Here is a 17,348-nt window from a genome sequence, read left to right as displayed (position 1 = left end):
TGTATAATGTTTTAAGATGAATTCCTAAAATATTACAAATTTAGAAGAAAATATGTTCAAAGAAGAAATATATTTTAAAAAAAGTCTATCACTAGTCTAAAAATATTACTTGGTAAGAACTTTAATTATTTTCTGTTCCTTTTACAGAAATGCATTTATTAATTACTTTTACAAGATAATACTAAATGACTTGTTTATGCAAATTCATTATTGCAAAAAGATATTCGGAGGGAAGGGCATGATGGTTAATAACTTGGGAAAAATCTTTCAAAACATACCTGGAAAGAATTGACTTCAGAATGCTTCAGGGGGTAATAGTTTGAGCATTGTCTTGACGTCTTGTACTTTTGAAAAAATTACTTAATTTACAAATGTCTACTCTACTTAGAAAACTCAAAACTCCTAGCTTTTCATACAATCCGCTGTTCTAAAAATCTCCACTGACACACAGATTGCTATTGACCAATACCAATTGGTAAAATTACTAATCAATTTGGTCAGTGTGTTATACTCTCAGCTTGTAGACGGGTTCAATTCGCACCTTCACCACGGCCTTTTTTTCCACACTCCTCTTCCTCCAAAAAAGTAAATGGAATATACTATAAACAGTACTGTAATCAAAGCCATTAAAATAATAATAATAATATATTAATAAATTAATAATAATGATAATAATTAAAAAAATTCTGACATACAAGTGGACTTTTTTCAAAAACACCAGCACCCCGAGGGTCGATATGACCTCTGCAGTTGCAAACTCTTGTAGTAAAAATAATAATAAAAAACACAATTAAGTAAAAAACAAAAAGGAAAATCATTCTTGTCCTCGATTTTTCTAAAGCCTTTGACACTGTAGATCATTCCTGTTTCCTTAAACTTAAAACTTTAACTTCGCCTACAGTGTACTCCGCTGGTTCCACTTTCCTATCAAACTGTTTCCAAAGAAGCTCCAATCCTCTCCCCTATCCACCACTTCTACAATTTCTCATGTTCAACTCTCGCTAATTCTGTTTACTTTTTTTGCTGTTTCATTAATGAATTCCCTAAGTTGATAAAACATTGCTTCCATCACTTTTATGCAGATGTCTTCCAAATTTATCTTTTCTCTTCTTTCTAGTTTCTACTTATTGACTTACAAGCTGCAACTGTAATTATTCAGAAAGAACAGAAACTCAATTAGATCCTGGGGAGCTGAAAAGGCTTAACTTGAATAAAAATCGTAGGCTAGTGTGTTTGGATTCAGTTTCTTCCACCATTCCTTGATTTACAATAAATTAACAATCACCATATTTCCTTCTGTCCCACCATCAAGACCTTTGGGTTTGTCCTTGATCAGATCTTGTCTTGAAAGAATATTTCACAGATTTCCCAACGATGCTTTTCTCCCATTTATCAGTTCCATCATTCCAGCCTCCTCGTATAGTACCCGCAAACTCCTATTGTTCTCCCTTATTCACCCCCACTTTGATTATAGATGTATTGTGTATGGAGGAATCATTGGGGGAGTGTGAAAATAAGCTTAAACATCTCAGGAATTGTTCTGTATCTTTTATCTTCTGATTCCCAAGGTGTCCCACATGACAGATTTATACACCGATTTGAGGCGATTTACTCTTCCTATCGCATGCAAACTAAATCTCCTCCCTATATGTGTACTCTCCTCACATTCAGAACCTCTGTAAATTACCATCAAACTTGTTCCCGCCCTTTTGACCTGTATCCCTTTAAACACAGAACTACTGCATTCAGTCATTCCTTTCTAATCCTCCAATTTATGGAAGGAATTCCCTTCCTCATTCAATCCAACATGCTATCAAAGATTTTTAATTGTCCCTTTTTGTTGAATATCCATTGTAGAGTCACTTTATATGCATACATTTTATTAAATGGACATCTTTGTGTAGCTTTATCAAGCTGAAATATGTTGTATTCATAATTAATTATTCAAGGGGACTTTAAGTCCTGTATTAAAGTAGATTTTTCATTCATTGTAATTTTCATTATTTATTACTTTTGAATAGTAAATGTAATACAAACCTTTAGCAGATCATTGAAGGTCAATCGTGCTGCAAAAATAACTGTTTTGAATTTATAAACAAAATTGTTACGTATGGGTAGTTTTAAGACTTTTAATAAAAACTACATAAATAGGTTTTCTAGAAAACATACTTTAATTTCATTTGTTTTTGTAAATTTTTTGTTTAATGGCCATTAGATATTATAAAATAAATAGTTAAAATGGCACTAACAGCAGGGAAGATGGAATGAATCACCATTTATATAAAATATTTTCTCTATAAAATATCAGTATCTATACAATAAATAGTAACATAAATCAAAAAAACAGTTTGGGAGTTTTTCTTTATATATTTTACATAAATATAATTTTTCTAATTACAAACCACATTCAATCCTTTGGATTCCATTTACATTGATCTTACAAATTCTAGAGATTAAAACTAAAGAGGAGCTTATAATTATTATTCAGGTACATTAACGAGGCCAAGATTGTATTATATTCTTTAACTAAATCATGAAAATAGCTTAAAAGGATTTTTATTAATTTACAAAAAATAAAACAAATTAGAAAAATTAGATATAATGCAGTTTAATTTATCCAACTATTTCTTCTCATTTTAATTAGTAAATAGTTCATTATTGCAGTAAAAAAAGTTTACTTTTGTACATAGTGCATTATAAAATGTATGAATTATCATTTTTCCATCATTAATTTGATTTGACATAATGCATTTTAAAATTGTTAAATTAAATTGCACTTTTTCAAAAAATTTACTTTAAATATTAATAATTACATTTGAGCAAAACTTTGTCAGGCAAGACATCAATTAAGTAGCAAGTAAATATTTGGTTAGAAAATACAATACATTTTATCTTTTAAAAATATATATGTATATTACAACTTCTCTCTTCTTTTTTTGGCAGTTTTATATTAATTTACACTTATTTCAGAAATTTAAAACAATAAATTTCTTTTAAAACATTTTCACAAAATTTGACATACTGTACAGGATAACAAAAAATACATCAAATGTAATTTTTATCTGATGAAGGATTTTTTTTCACTTCATAAATTGTTAAAGAGTAGGGCAGTGAACATATTTAAACATAATTTAAAACTAAATAGACTAGATTGATACAATAGGAATTTTCCAAATAATTATAGCAAAGTACAATTAAATGAAAAATAGTGAAGTAACATTTGTAAATAAGCAGAGTTTTAATTACACATAATTTTAAATTAACTCTAATCTATTTTTTCCAGAAATTTGGTGAATTAATAAGTATTTACAATTGAATACAAATAAACCAAACATTAATGTCATTTATTTCAAAGTCAAATGAGCATTGTTTAAACATTTAGATAAAATTAAATTAGAGCCGAAGTTGGAAATTTCCCCCTTCATCAGATAAAAATAAAGTACAAAAATAACAATAAAAAATCTAAAAAGTACCTTTGACAATGAGAAAACCTGGCTGAGAAAGGGTGATGTTTAATGAGGTAGATATACAGTTGAATTTTCTAAAAATATTTTTAATTTTTGAAAAAATAAATCATAAAATCAACTAATAAATGGAGGGAAGAAAATTGCCTTTTACTCAAATGTCACATATTGAATGTGCTAAAACTCATATTGCTACTTAGCATCTACCATAATAAAATGGTGAATTGTTTGAAAAATGTTAAGAGGCTAAAAAATTAGATATAGAAATTGTACATTGAGTTTGGCATGCCTGTATAAGTAATAAATAAAGATCACACACTGAGAATTTGATTAAAAATTATTCTATTAAAAAGTTTTGAACCAATATACAACAGACATTTGTTTGGAAATAACAAATAAGATGCTATTTGTTAAAATTGTGTGTTCATAAAATTTGAGGATCTTAAATACTTTTGATTATTAATACTTTTCCTATCTTATTTATTAAAGAGGTGAGTCTATTTGTATATTATTTTCCTCAGATATAGATGAATTTATTGTTGGTCTAAACCTGGCAGGAGTTGGTAGGAGAGGTTGAGCAAGGTCTGTCCTTAACCCTATGTCTGAAGTCGGTGAAGACGGCGTCCTCTGACGAAGGGTCATTGAAAACCTTCGCATCTTATCTTGAGGTAAAGGGAGCTCTAGCTGAGCTGTGTCATCCATTTGGACAGATGATATTGGCACATCTATGCAAGGTACGAGAAGCCGTGGGTTGTTTGCAAGAAATTCAACTATTTCAGATGCATGTGGCCTCTTCTTACGATCCTTTTCCCAGCAGGATTTGATTAAACAATCCCTAAAATAAATAAATTTTACAAATATAAATTTAATTTGTCCTGTTGCTTGATGAATTTCTTGAAAATGTTTGCTGTCTTAATTATACAATAAACTATACTTTTCTCAGACAATGGTAATTAATTAATTATACTATTAAAACTAAAAAACTATAGTAAACCATTCATTAAAAACAACTCAATATTATTCATGTTTTTTATGACATTTCATTTTCTTAAAATAATTATTTGAGGTGTGATTGTTTTGACTTATAAACAAAACTAGCAAGAATGTCCAGGTAATGATGATTTGAGAGCAACTGACACAATATATCTAAAAAAGCTGAATGTCAAGCAAAAGCAAAATCTCTCTCTCTCTCTCTCTCTCACACACACACACACACACACACACACACACACACACACACACACACACACACACACACACACACACACACACGCACACACGCACGCACGCACGCACGCACGCACTCACTCACTCATGCCTCCGTGCATTCCTTCAAATTACTTACAGTTGTGGTTTGATTCCTGCAGGTATATTTATAGTATTCCCTTGTTTAACATGTTCTAATACTTGATTGTTAGTTAATCCTTGGAAGGGGAAGCTCCCAAATGTAATAATCTCAAAAAGTAAAACTCCAAATGACCAGACATCTGATGCAGGGGTGAAAACACCAAGCACTAAACTTTCAGGAGCCATCCATCGTACAGGTAGCATTCCTAGAATTAATTTATTATTAAATCAATTTAAAAAACGTATGGTTTTGAATTGTAGAGACTTACCTTTTCTATTAAATTTGTAATAATCACTTTCAAACATCGGCCTTGTCATGCCAAAATCTCCTAATTTGACTACCCTTTGTGCATTGATAAGGCAATTTCTTGATGCAACATCCCTACAAACACAACCGATAAATAACCATTCTAAATATTTACAGGTACATAAAAAAATATAAAAAAAATACCTGTGCACATATCTCAGTTCTGCTAAATAGCTAAGTGCACGAGCTATGTCTAAAGCCATGTTGGTAAGTTTTTTACTTGATATTTCATCACTGTCATCAGAAAACTTTTCATTAACCAGGTGTCGCCGAGCAAGCAGAAAGGTTTTGAGATCACCTAAGCGATTTTGACAATATAATACAAGAACAACAATGTATATTTAAATAAAACAGTTTTCTTACCATAAAGCATAAACTCCATTATAGTATAAACTGGCTCACTTTTTGTGCAGACTCCAAGAAGTTGTACAATGTTTTTATGTTCAAATCGCTTCATGACCTCTGCTTCGCTAAGGAAGTCCAATTTTTCTTCTGTAGTTGAGCCAACTTTGAGTGTTTTTACAGCTACTGCTACCTGTAAGAAAAATAATATTTTGTTTTATGAATGCTAAAAATATATAGTTAGTCTACTTACCCAGCCTTTTTCATTGAAATAAGCTTCACCACCATAAACTGTACCAAAAGCACCTTCACCCAGCTTTCTGTTAATCACTACCTTTTCTTTGGAAATTTCCCAGGTATCAAGACTTGGTATTGGACCAACAGATAGGAGATCAATACCTAATGATTCCATGTATTTCTGAGTCAATCTCACCTTCTTATCATATCTAAAACAACACATTTATTTCATCTCAAAACTAAAGTACTAAAGATAATTGAAAGTTACTTATTAAATTAATTAATACTTCCGTTACCTGTGCTTTATGATTAGGAAACAAACTATCAGAATCAAAATTAGAATTCCAATGCCGATAATATTTGCAATAACAATAGCTACATGGCATTCTGTGTTCAGCATTTTTGCAAATCCAGCAACAAAACAGGGTGGTTCAATTTGCATTCCATCAGGAGGCTTGCCGTCAGGATATAACCAGGTAATTTGGTTTTCGTATAGGGTCAAACTTTAACAATAAAATTACTTGAATTTGAACATTTGATAAAACAATAAAATACCTATAATAAGTTATGTACTTACTTTCCAGCAGAATAGTCAGCTGTGTCGTTGTCTATCTTTGGTTCAAAAGTTCCTATAATTCTTGATTTATTGCCTAGCCACTGCATAATATTAATTGGTATGAACTTTGAGGAACCATTACTGAATTGTATATGACCTGATACTCCACTGAAGTTAGTCTTTTGTAAAAATTTTACAAATTGCCTGGGTGGAATTAAAATTTATCAAATAAATAAGGATAATTTAAGAGTTAAATAATTAAGTGAAAGGATGGGTTTACTTGGTGGTATTTGGTGAATGGAGTGATGCTACTGAAGAATGATTTTGTTTCGTAAGCCCATCCAAGGCGTAAGCATAAGCCCATATTGCATCATACGTGTAGCCAGCATAATTTGAAAACCCTTTTATATTTTTTTCTTTGGTAGAGTTTAAAGTCAGTTCTAATTCATATTTCTTCTTCCATTCTTTCACTGTAATGTTTTCCTGCATTGTATTGTTATCAGGAGCAAAGAAAGCATGTGAGAGTGAAAAATGTCCATCGATCGCTTTTATCATTTGCTTCACATTGCAGTTAACATCTTTTACGCTAGTGAACCAATGATCAGTTTGTCGATGTGGCAGAAACCAAACATAACCGTGTTCAGCTGTCATATTATTTTTGAAAGCGAGGCACATGACAGTCCTGGCAGCTTTTTCATTAACATCAGCGATAATGATTCTTGCGTTCTTTTCTTTAAATTCTTCCAAGCACTGAAAATATCTTTGTTTTAATACTGAAATGCAAGTATTTCAGAAGGATATGATTAAAAAAAAAGAAAACAAAAAACCTGTTGCATTGTAGATGTATCCCAATCTTGTGGAAATTTGCGGTTAACTACAAAAGAAATCCCTTCACTTTGAAGCAGATTTTCAGTCATTGAAACATACTCTGTATATCTTGTTCCATCTTCTGTCAAAGAAGCAAGTCTCTTCCATTGCAATCTGCTCAATAATTTAAGATAGACATACCTGAAAGAAGAATCACCTTAGAACAACTAATTTAATAATTAATAATAATAATTAAAAAAAAGGAAAAAATAATTGGATAAGTGTACTGTTATTACATACATACATGTACTGTTTGTTTTCGCCTATTGTTCTATAAAAATATGGATATTTTTCCCGATCAGAAAAGCTGCTACCCTCAGCACTATAACTAATTATAAGTGTGTGAAAATGTTTAGCTATACCAGCTAAAGGTTCAACTGTATCTGAACAAGCAGGCCCTAAAACCACAAACTTATTAATATACCACTGCTATATAATAAAACCACACAACATATTATTATTATTATGATTTATAATAATTATTATTTTTATCTGTCTCCTACCCAAAATTCCAACAAGCTGTGGATAATTGTTGTTGAATATATAATTAATAAACGTCCTCATGACAATATCCGCTTTGCATTCTCCATTGTCAAGAAGTAACTCTAACTTATAGTCCTGGAGGACTCTAGTATTATTATTAATTGCTTTTATCGCCATTGTAGCACCTTAAGACAATAAAATGTTACAATCCTTTTTTAAGTCATTAAACTTTTTTTTTTCTTTAACTCTCACCTACAACAATACCACGAACTGTGTCAAAAAATGGGGCCGAGCCTGTTAAAGGAAATATCCCTCCAATATAAAGAGTATTCTTTTTGTCATCTTCAGGCTTCCACCGTTTCACTATATGCGTATTATTTTTCATCCAATCGCAAGCTACACTACGAAGTTCATCATCGTTAAGATCCTCCCCCTTTTCTTTCCATTTTTTAACATAGATTGCTATCATCTCCTTATAGTTCCTTGCAGAGAAATCAATGTTCTGTAATGACTAAAAACAAAACATAATCAATTAGTTTTTTAATTTTTTAAATTAAATTTATAATTTTGTTTTCTACCTCAAAAGCAGGTCTCGCTGCTTTTACAAGACTACTCCAAGATAATTTCACAAGCCTTTTGTTCCCATAATTACAATGATCAAATATATAATAGTTACATGCAGGAAAAGACACTGATACAAAATCATCATCGAGCATTAATTCACTGGGTGTATAAGTGAGAATAATAGGAACAATCTTATTTATGTAATAGTTGTTATTCATAATTTGATCTACGTATTTAAAAAAATGTTTTCCCAGCCAAATAACTCTTGCGAATAATTTGTTATCCGCAATATCATTAATAACAAAGGAAGTTGATTCTGAAATATAATTAAACCATATATATTATTACAATTCATGAATCATGTTATTTTATAAAATTTTATTTTTATTGATAGCAAAATTATATATAAATTCTTACCATAGTCCTGTGCTAGTATGAGAGGACAATCCATACCATCTTTACACCATTTAGGGACATAATATATCTTGCTATAATCACAATAAACCTCACAAAGATCTCTGAAATACATTTTCTTCATACATTTTAAGCATAATGTACAATTTTAGCATAAAATGGATTATTGTAATAATTTAATAACAATTATTTGAATGAAACTTACCCCTTCATTTCTTCAATCAATTTTTCTATTTCAGCAGAATACATTTTTTTAATTACATTTTTATCTTTAAAACTGTTCCAATAAATAGAAACATTTTGTTTGTCAGGTGGGATGAACTTTTTAGGGATAAACCATCCATATCTGCAAGTCAAAGAAGAACCATTGAAAACACATTACAAATGATGGCAGTTTCAGAAACAAATTCAGCCAATCACCTTCCAGGCGGAGCCAAGATGCCACATTCTGAAACGGCAAACCTTTCAGTGTAATGAATTGTGTTTAAATTAGGTGTGATCCACACCTCCAAATCTATCATGTAGTGAGGACCTCTGAAAAATAAAATAAAAGTCAATACAAGTTCGGACATATGTCAGAGTAAAACAGACAAAGAAATCACTTACTGATTGTTGGAAGAGAGACCTTCAAATATTGCAGTTATATTATCGTGTGTGACATTCTTAATGACGACAGTGTCATAACCCAGTATCTCTTTTAAAAATATCATAAAAACATGAGTTGCCAATTTGTGAGTTATTCTGTTAGTGACACCCAGTGTTAAGGGGATGGGAACACCCTTCGTTGTAACAAATCTCTTTGGGTTCACCTCTTAAAGAACAAAAATATTAATTCAAACAACAATTTAAACAACAATAATTGCAATGTTAGTAAAATTTGTCTACAATTTGAATAATTACAATGAATAATGAACATTCTTCGACAACGATAAGGATTTTTGTTTGGAAAACGGCGCTGTGATTATACTAAACCGCATTAGCTCATAGGTTCTGCGAAATTAGTATGCAACGCCCTTATAATTTTATTAACCTTTACTGCCTTTATGCTATAAATTTTTTTTTACTGTAATGGCTTCACATTTTTTAAATTAATTTCTACTTCATTGAACTGTGAATATTTGCACTGTTTGTAATTGTAAATTAAATTCATTTCAAGTCCATTTTTGAATAAGGCGATCATTAAGGCTCCAAAATGATCGACGGTCGTGATCTGACCAAAAGTAGGGATCCTGGATTCAATTTTTAATAAACAAAGCTCATAAATAGTTTTTAGAGCGAAGCATAGTAAACTTCAAATATTAAAAAGGTATCGGCTTACAGTTTCAAGTGAACTGGCAAAAATATCCCAATAAAAAACATAAATTTTCTTACTATAATACATAAAATGCACTTTCTTACACAGAAATTCCCTATTTTTCAAAAAAGCGTCCAGGAAACAAAACATTGGTTATCGCTCTGGCTTTAATGAGTCAGACATCGTGGTCTCATCCCCTTGATATGATTTAGCGACACAGGAAGTGAAGTTAAGCATTCTGGTATTTGATTTTAGAGTATTACGACAAAAAATGTTTCAAGAAGCTATTTTTCCAAGCGAGACGTCCAGCAGCAAGGGGAAAAAAACTACGATAATAGAGCCAGAACAGAAGGACGAGTATTTCGCCCTGAAAATCGTCCATTTACGCGGTAAAATTAGTGACTTTTTCAAACACGGGTACTTTGCATCTCATAAGATCGGAATTTGTCTCATAACCGACCTTACAGCCACTGGGAGAATTGATGATCTCACACCTTTCTTAACCTTAGTATTTAAAGTTAGAAAGTAAGTTTCATGTAAAGAACGTTTTCACAATATTCTGGGAAGCTCTAGGACGAAATAAATAAAACAAACATAATCATAACCTATTTATGTCACAAAAAGGATGAGCGGGTAATTTTTTCTTTGAACAAATTATACTTATTTGATAATTTAACACCCCGTTAAGTTCTTGGTAAAAGCGAATCGTTCTGTGCTTTTAAGGATGAAACTAAAGAAATTAAAATAATTGAACCGTTTAAAAATGTATCATTTTTTTCGTTTTGTTTTGAAATCTTACATTATAGAATTTTACGTGTTAGTCAATTCAAAGGAAAATATTAAGAGCTTTTAATTTATGTTTGTTTATCGTGTGATACCTGGGCCATTGAGACAGCTTTCGTTTTTCAACGCTGCTGCGGTTTGAAGGAAAAGAAATAATATTAGAAATTTCACTTCCTGCCCCATGTCAGCTCACGTTAGGTACCTGAAAAAAGTGATAATGTAGATAAATAATCAAAACACATCGAATGGGCAAAAATATGTTATAATGAAGTGAATATATGAATAGTTGATGATGGTTCTACTCACAAACTGTTTTTGAAGTTTGACCACGCAAGTTATCTAAAAGTACGTTTTTCAGATTGTACTCTGATGATGAGCATGTACCGCCCGAAATCCTGATCTCTCCAAGCCTAGTTTGTGAACAGAAATATCTTTTCAACTAATATAAAATGGGGTTTAGACACGGGAGTGAATTTTTTTGAATTGACATTGCATTGAAATTTTCTACTTCAGACGTTTATTTATTTATTTTTTTCGCCATCTTTATTGAAATGCCTCAAATCAAGAGCGAATAATTGTAAAAATTGTTCTATATTAATTCTAAAGATATATCATACAATTTTTAAACTTAGCTGGAGTTGATTATTAAAAATAAATTATTGAAAAACTCAGTTTGTTCTTTTTACAAAAAGATAGTTTGTTGTTTTTAATAATAATAATTAGGTGTATGGTTCATTGGCCTTTAATTGCCCGCAGAAAAGAAGCCTCTTCTGTAAATAATCAGATACGGGCCTCGGGTACATTATTTTTCTGTTTCCGGATAGGATCTTTCTACCAAAATTTCAGGAATAAGGTTGTGCTAAAAAAAATTATAGTACTAATTTTAAGCACACAAACCATACCGACGCATTTTCAACGAACGAAAAATAGAAGAGTGAGTCAGGTCGTTGGAACCTTAATTATTAAAGGACCTGTTGACATTCACCCACACCCTCTACGACTCACACACTTTTTTCTTCCCGACTCTAATGAGTTAAATATCTATAGCCGGGCTAAAATTTGTTTATATACGAAAATATTTAAATCGGTGAATTCTTGGTTAACCTGTCAGTTTTACCATCGTTTTGAATGATTCAGCAATTTAAAAAAAAATATTTCCAAAAATCAATTAAAATATACGAAATTACTACAAATACTACAGAGTAAAGAGATTCAATTGTGCAATTAATGTTAAAAGATCAAGTGATTGAAAACATTAGCATATTTTCTGTTTTATAGTCGCTGGTTTAGAAAGTAGCAAGCTATTTAGGTAAGATTCTTTTATACCGAACTGCCAAATTATTGTAATAAATTCTTAAAGTTTAATTTGAATTAAATACACTTTAGAAAAGAAAGTAATATATTTCTTTGTAGCCTCTTCATCACATGACTGTCATTATTATAAACAACATAGTAAATAATTATTGTAAACATATGATATTACTTTCATGCCAACAGAATTTTTTGAATATGATTAACGGTTCTACAAGGCCGAAGGGTTTTTTGTCAATTCTCAATACATGTTTGGAATCACAGTTACGATTTTAATTGTATCAGACATTTTTATTTGTTGTTAATGAAATAATGATTTTATAATGTTTTTTCATATTCTAGGCTAATGCAGATAAATTTTTAATTTTAAAAAGTGGCGTGGGGTTTTTCCACCGAGCGTTTAGTCGAATGTCTAAGAAAGAAGGAGAGTAAATATGTTTGTATAAGGAATGCAATTTAGCAGAGATCGACCCTGAAACCGCCCGAACGACCTTGTGGTTTAATAATTTTTATTCTGAAAGTCTTAAATACAAACAAAGAACAACTCCAACGAATTTGTTAATTTTTTATGCGAAATTCCTTTTCTGGAATGAAATTTTTTCTTTTTGAAATTTTGTGTTGTTTGTGAGAGAAAAGATGACAATATCGCGGGTTTCCTAACGAAAAGAATGTACACAATCAATTTATTGTTGGACACGTAATTACGATAAAACTGTAAGCATCTCATTTAATAGAAAAAAGAAATGAAACACCTTTCAGCTAGATTTCACGTCAAAAAAATAAAACTGAATAGTAGCTCAGTTTCAAAATACAAATGTATAATTCTACATGACAAGACTTGATTAGTAAACAGTTTTCTTTTTGACAGTGAATCAGTAAATCCCATTCCCAACCCACAAAAGTCTCAGTAACACCCTAAATCCACCTGTTTACTGCCATAACTTGGCCAAATTCTTGAAAAACTCCTCATGAAACACCTATTTCCCATCCTTGAAAAGCTCCTATGTCATTCCATCTCATCGAATCGGGTTCAGGCGACATCCCTCTACCGTTCGGTGATGTATATCATCGCATTCTCCCTTGCGCGGGGGTTGCTTGAATGCTTTCTTACAATTTTGGGTGTGGCACCCTGGAAATTCAAGGGTCATCCTTTCATTCACATATACTCCATCCGACAATACTATATCTAAATTTCTTCTAGGCAAGGCAACATCATTGGTACTCAGATCAATTTAATATACATTAAATTCACTAATTTCGTGGTCCGCTTGACCAATTAGTACATTACAATTAATTAAGGTTTTTAGTTGAGATGAAAAAAAGTCAATGGCACGAGCGGGATTCGAACCCACGATCGTCGGCTAGATACGCCGCTGCTCTACCACTTGTGCTATCGTGACCTCGATCCATTCGGACACCAACTTCCCATCTCAACCCTACCTTGAATTTTCCCTCCTTAATGTACATTGCAGAATTAATATCAGTCAATATTAAACTTCCCATGTATATGCATGCAGACAATACCCTCATCCTTTCATAAAACCTAGAGTTAGTAGTGGTCTTCAGAACCTCCAGGACCATCTCTCCTTTTTGGAAAAGTGATTCAAGAAATGGAGGATCACACTCGACGAAACTATAAGTATCAGCAAATAACCTTCATCTTCACTGTAATATCTCTTATCCGATTAAATGCAACTCAGTTCATCTCCCAGCAACTAATGTGCGCTATTTGGGACTTGACATCAAAAGATTTACTTGATACCCCGTCACTCGACTCAAAAGAATTAGTAGTTCCGTAGAATAATCAATACAAAACAAATGAAAACACTACTTGACTACATGGAAACTTTCACTTCAGAAAAGCCTCATTTACAAATTACTACTACAATTAAACTGGACGTTCGGAATTCAAACGTTCCAATCTCCAAAGAATCCAGTCGCTCCAGTCCAAAATTCTTCGAATCATTGCCCAAGCTCCCTACTTCGCATCCAATCCAATTGACCTCGAAACAACAAGAAGTCGATACAAACTCCATAAAACCCTGGACCCTCGTCCTAACACCCTCGAACAATCCCGAACCTTTCCGAAAATCATTCAAAATGTCTAAAGCGTCAATGGCCTCGCGATTTCCTCCCTAGTGCAAACTTCTTCACTCTTATAATTTTTAATACACATTCACAAAGACATCAAAGCAGCTTGTAGCGCAAAATTCAATGATCGGTGAAATTTTGAACACAGAAACTGACAGACTAGTCAAAAGTTTATTTTTTCAAATAAAATTTGAAACCTAATCCATGAATACAAAAATATATTTTATTGTTTTCTTGGCATTTTCATAATATCAAAAATAAAGACATCCTAATGGAAAAGAAAAATTCTCTGATAGACTTAAGTCCAGGGAAATCAACGGTGGGTAGAGCCTACTGGGAAACAGATTAGAAAGATGAAAGATAAAATTCGTCTAGAGTGTGTAGAGTAAGCAAGAATACTCTTTCTGTTGCTTATCGAAAGCAAAAGTTGATCCGAGCTGGACTTCGCCCGTGTCTAAGGGCAGAGACAATTTATTCTTATCGTCCACTTGCTTGGGGAATTGAAGCACTTTTATGAAAATATGTATACAAACATACACAGTAGCTGATTTTTATTTTGTGGCACTGCGAATACGAAGGATCTTTTATTTTATCAAATCAAATTGACAATTTATAACAGGTCATTTGACAAATACAAACTAAAGTTAATATGTTAAACTTAATTTAAATTTAACTTTTAACGAAGGCCATAATACAAAAAATAAAATTGTAAATTTAAAATAATGTCCTTGGTATTAGCAAACATTGTTTTGAATACGGAAAAGCGTATTGAATAACAGACTGATTCAATAGTTTTTTTCTCTTCGATGTAGTTCAAACGCAGCACGGCACGAGGCAATACATCAGCAATTCCTTTCCTTGTCTTGTTTTATGTGTCACCACCTTATGGATTTGTTGACAAATCAAGTTGTAAGTCGTTTTCTTTCTTTGTTGCACTGTTAAAAACACATCTAAACTTACTATTAATTATAACTCTTTTTCGTTCTCAACTAAATAATAAACAAGACTGAAAAATTGAGGGAAAATAAACTAGGGCGTTCCTTTAGTTATAAATTAATAAAAGTAAATATATATAAATAGAATGATATAGATTTAACGTTTTGTGATCAGCATTGATGACTGAACGTCTGTATGTGGGGACAGTTTAAAATTATTCTAAGAGTAATTCAATTGTTCGAAAGAATTTCAACATTTTTAAACAATTTTCTTTAAGCGTTAAAAAGCAATATAAATTTTCTCTTCATATATGTAAAATTATAACCAATTAACTATAATCAATAAATGTGAACCATATTTTAAGCTTTAAGTTTTGTCTTATAAAGTCCATTTATAAAGTCCAAACAGGGATTGATGAAGCAGGGGTCAAGATTGACGGTTTTCAAATGCTATCATAAAACCAGCGAGAGAAAGCGGACCAAAAAAGTTAGATTTGCGATTAGCCTGTTGTAGACATAAAAAAATGCTGTCCAAATGTCTACACTTTTCCCCTATTTAAAACGTTGAATATAAGAATATATAACTATCTAATCTAAATGAGCGGAACGGTGGTACTTTGCATTGGTAATAAGTGTTTGACGACAGCTGAATTAATTTGATAACTTCATAGTATTCAAAAAATTTTTAATATCCTGAAAGATTTTTCCTAAAAAATTAAAGCAAGTTGAGTACGATGATGATTTTCTAAGTTTTTGATTCTTTTTGTAAAAGTAAGTAGATTTTGTTTTAACAAACTCCAAGAAATAAAATATGTTAGATCTTTAAATTCCGTAAGAAGAATTTGTTGGATTTTTTCATGCCTTAATAACTCTAAAATGAATAAGAAAATCCTATATTCAAAACGAAAATATTCAATTTAAAAATTAAAATCTTCACTGCGACAAATTATTGAGGTTCAGAAAGTAAAACTTGAAAGTACATATGCCTTATTTCTTAACATTGCAATACTATTACTAAGGATCAGATAAATTATCATTTAATTCAGTTAGCCAAATAATATGTTTTGTTGTTTTTGTAGTTGTTTCAAATCATTCTGGCCAAAACGGAGACGATAGACAGTCAAAAATGTTAGGAAATGACCGAACTACAGGCTATAAACTTCAAGAGGAAATCTCATGTCTCACATAAATGTTTTATCAGACAAATTTTATTTATTGTTAAAACCTAATTTAAAAACATGCACAACTATAACACAATTATCTACATCGAAGTCTTGAATTAATTTTAATTGTATTAACATCATAAACCTACAATTAAAAATGCAAAATAATGCACCTATCAGTTTAGATTTTGAAATGCGGTTTTGTAATTGTAGCATAATAGCATGGGTCAATAACGATTTTTAAATAAAAACATGTTATTGAGTGGTGTAACAAAAACAATATTTATTGTTAATTAGCGATGAATGGAATCAACTTTGGCCGTGTAATTTACTATAGTTATTGGTCTTAAATCAGTTCGGGAGGGAAATGATGATGCCCTTAGAATATAAGTGTGCGCCACAATAATTTTGATCCTCCCATGATATCGCGCCTTGTACAATAATTACAGCAAAGTGAGATTGCCCGGACTTAAGACGAAATAAAAGAAGCAGAACGGAAAAAAACAACATCCTTTCGTCAAAATTAAGCTATTTAAAATTATATAATGGGAGCTTACGAGAGTCTTTTCTCGTGGGAAATAACGCAATACTTTATTTCTTCTTAGCATTGGGACTGGGTTGACGGAATGATGAACAATGACGAGGTATTTTTATTGGATAACAGGTTTTCCTTTCTCGAGAATGCGCGCGTCTTTTACAACCTTGTCGGATTCTAGTGGATATTTGAGAAAAAATCATTGCAAAAAGAATTCTCCTTTACACACATTTTATTAAGTTTTATTTTTCACACCTCCTCATTTATGTGTGAAGTATTTTCAAGAATAGACAGCAATCCAGTGAATTAATGCAAGAATAATTGTTTAAAAATAACAATGACAAAAATTGGCTTATAAAATCTGAGGCATCTTTAGGCATTTTCTCATTCTGAAGAAATCATGTAGTCGTAAAATTATATTGCTTAGAATATCTCAAGTTAAACAAGAAAAACACTTTATCACTAATTAAATACTCATTACAAAAAACTTGAAAGCATCAAGGTTTATTTATAAACAAATGCCTATCTCTAAATAAGGTATCAGATTGATAGATATAAATGTGCCCATCAAAATGTTATATCTTTCTGCATTTGAATGGATTTCCTTTTTGTAATAAACTACTTATTCATCAGTATAATATGCACACCAAAGGAA

The 17,348-nt window shown here is 31.3% G+C and overlaps 1 protein-coding gene across 7 annotated transcripts in view; it reads right to left on the bottom strand.

Moving 5' to 3' along the window:
* Positions 1–3,000: 3,000 nt before the first annotated feature.
* The window catches only part of LOC106667904 (receptor-type guanylate cyclase gcy-19-like), a 68,832-nt gene continuing 54,484 nt past the window's right edge, over positions 3,001–17,348 (bottom strand). For 5 of the 7 annotated variants that reach the window (XM_014396162.2, XM_024226952.1, XM_014396163.2 and 2 more), the window contains 19 exons: positions 10,754–10,860; positions 9,188–9,392; positions 9,002–9,115; positions 8,787–8,927; positions 8,585–8,685; positions 8,182–8,483; positions 7,856–8,114; positions 7,624–7,788; positions 7,365–7,518; positions 7,081–7,261; positions 6,534–7,003; positions 6,275–6,457; positions 5,994–6,200; positions 5,714–5,906; positions 5,482–5,653; positions 5,263–5,416; positions 5,081–5,193; positions 4,810–5,017; positions 3,001–4,299 (listed from right to left, as the gene is read on the bottom strand). In XM_014396162.2, coding sequence (XP_014251648.1) covers positions 3,948–4,299; positions 4,810–5,017; positions 5,081–5,193; positions 5,263–5,416; positions 5,482–5,653; positions 5,714–5,906; positions 5,994–6,200; positions 6,275–6,457; positions 6,534–7,003; positions 7,081–7,261; positions 7,365–7,518; positions 7,624–7,788; positions 7,856–8,114; positions 8,182–8,483; positions 8,585–8,685; positions 8,787–8,927; positions 9,002–9,115; positions 9,188–9,392; positions 10,754–10,841 — 3,762 coding nt within the window. In that variant the 5' untranslated portion in view covers positions 10,842–10,860 and the 3' untranslated portion in view covers positions 3,001–3,947. Of the gene's footprint in view, positions 4,300–4,809; positions 5,018–5,080; positions 5,194–5,262; positions 5,417–5,481; positions 5,654–5,713; positions 5,907–5,993; positions 6,201–6,274; positions 6,458–6,533; positions 7,004–7,080; positions 7,262–7,364; positions 7,519–7,623; positions 7,789–7,855; positions 8,115–8,181; positions 8,484–8,584; positions 8,686–8,786; positions 8,928–9,001; positions 9,116–9,187; positions 9,393–10,753; positions 10,861–10,964; positions 11,069–17,348 lie in introns of all 7 variants that reach the window. The other 2 variants (XM_024226951.1, XM_014396164.2) reach the window with 1 other exon arrangement.

Source organism: Cimex lectularius, unplaced genomic scaffold (genome assembly GCF_000648675.2).
Source record: "Cimex lectularius strain Harlan isolate CLEC.00 unplaced genomic scaffold, Clec_2.1 scaffold149, whole genome shotgun sequence".
NCBI lineage: Eukaryota > Metazoa > Arthropoda > Insecta > Hemiptera > Cimicidae > Cimex > Cimex lectularius.
Note: the sequence above shows the minus strand (reverse complement) of the source record. Positions and strands in the feature narration are given on the sequence as shown.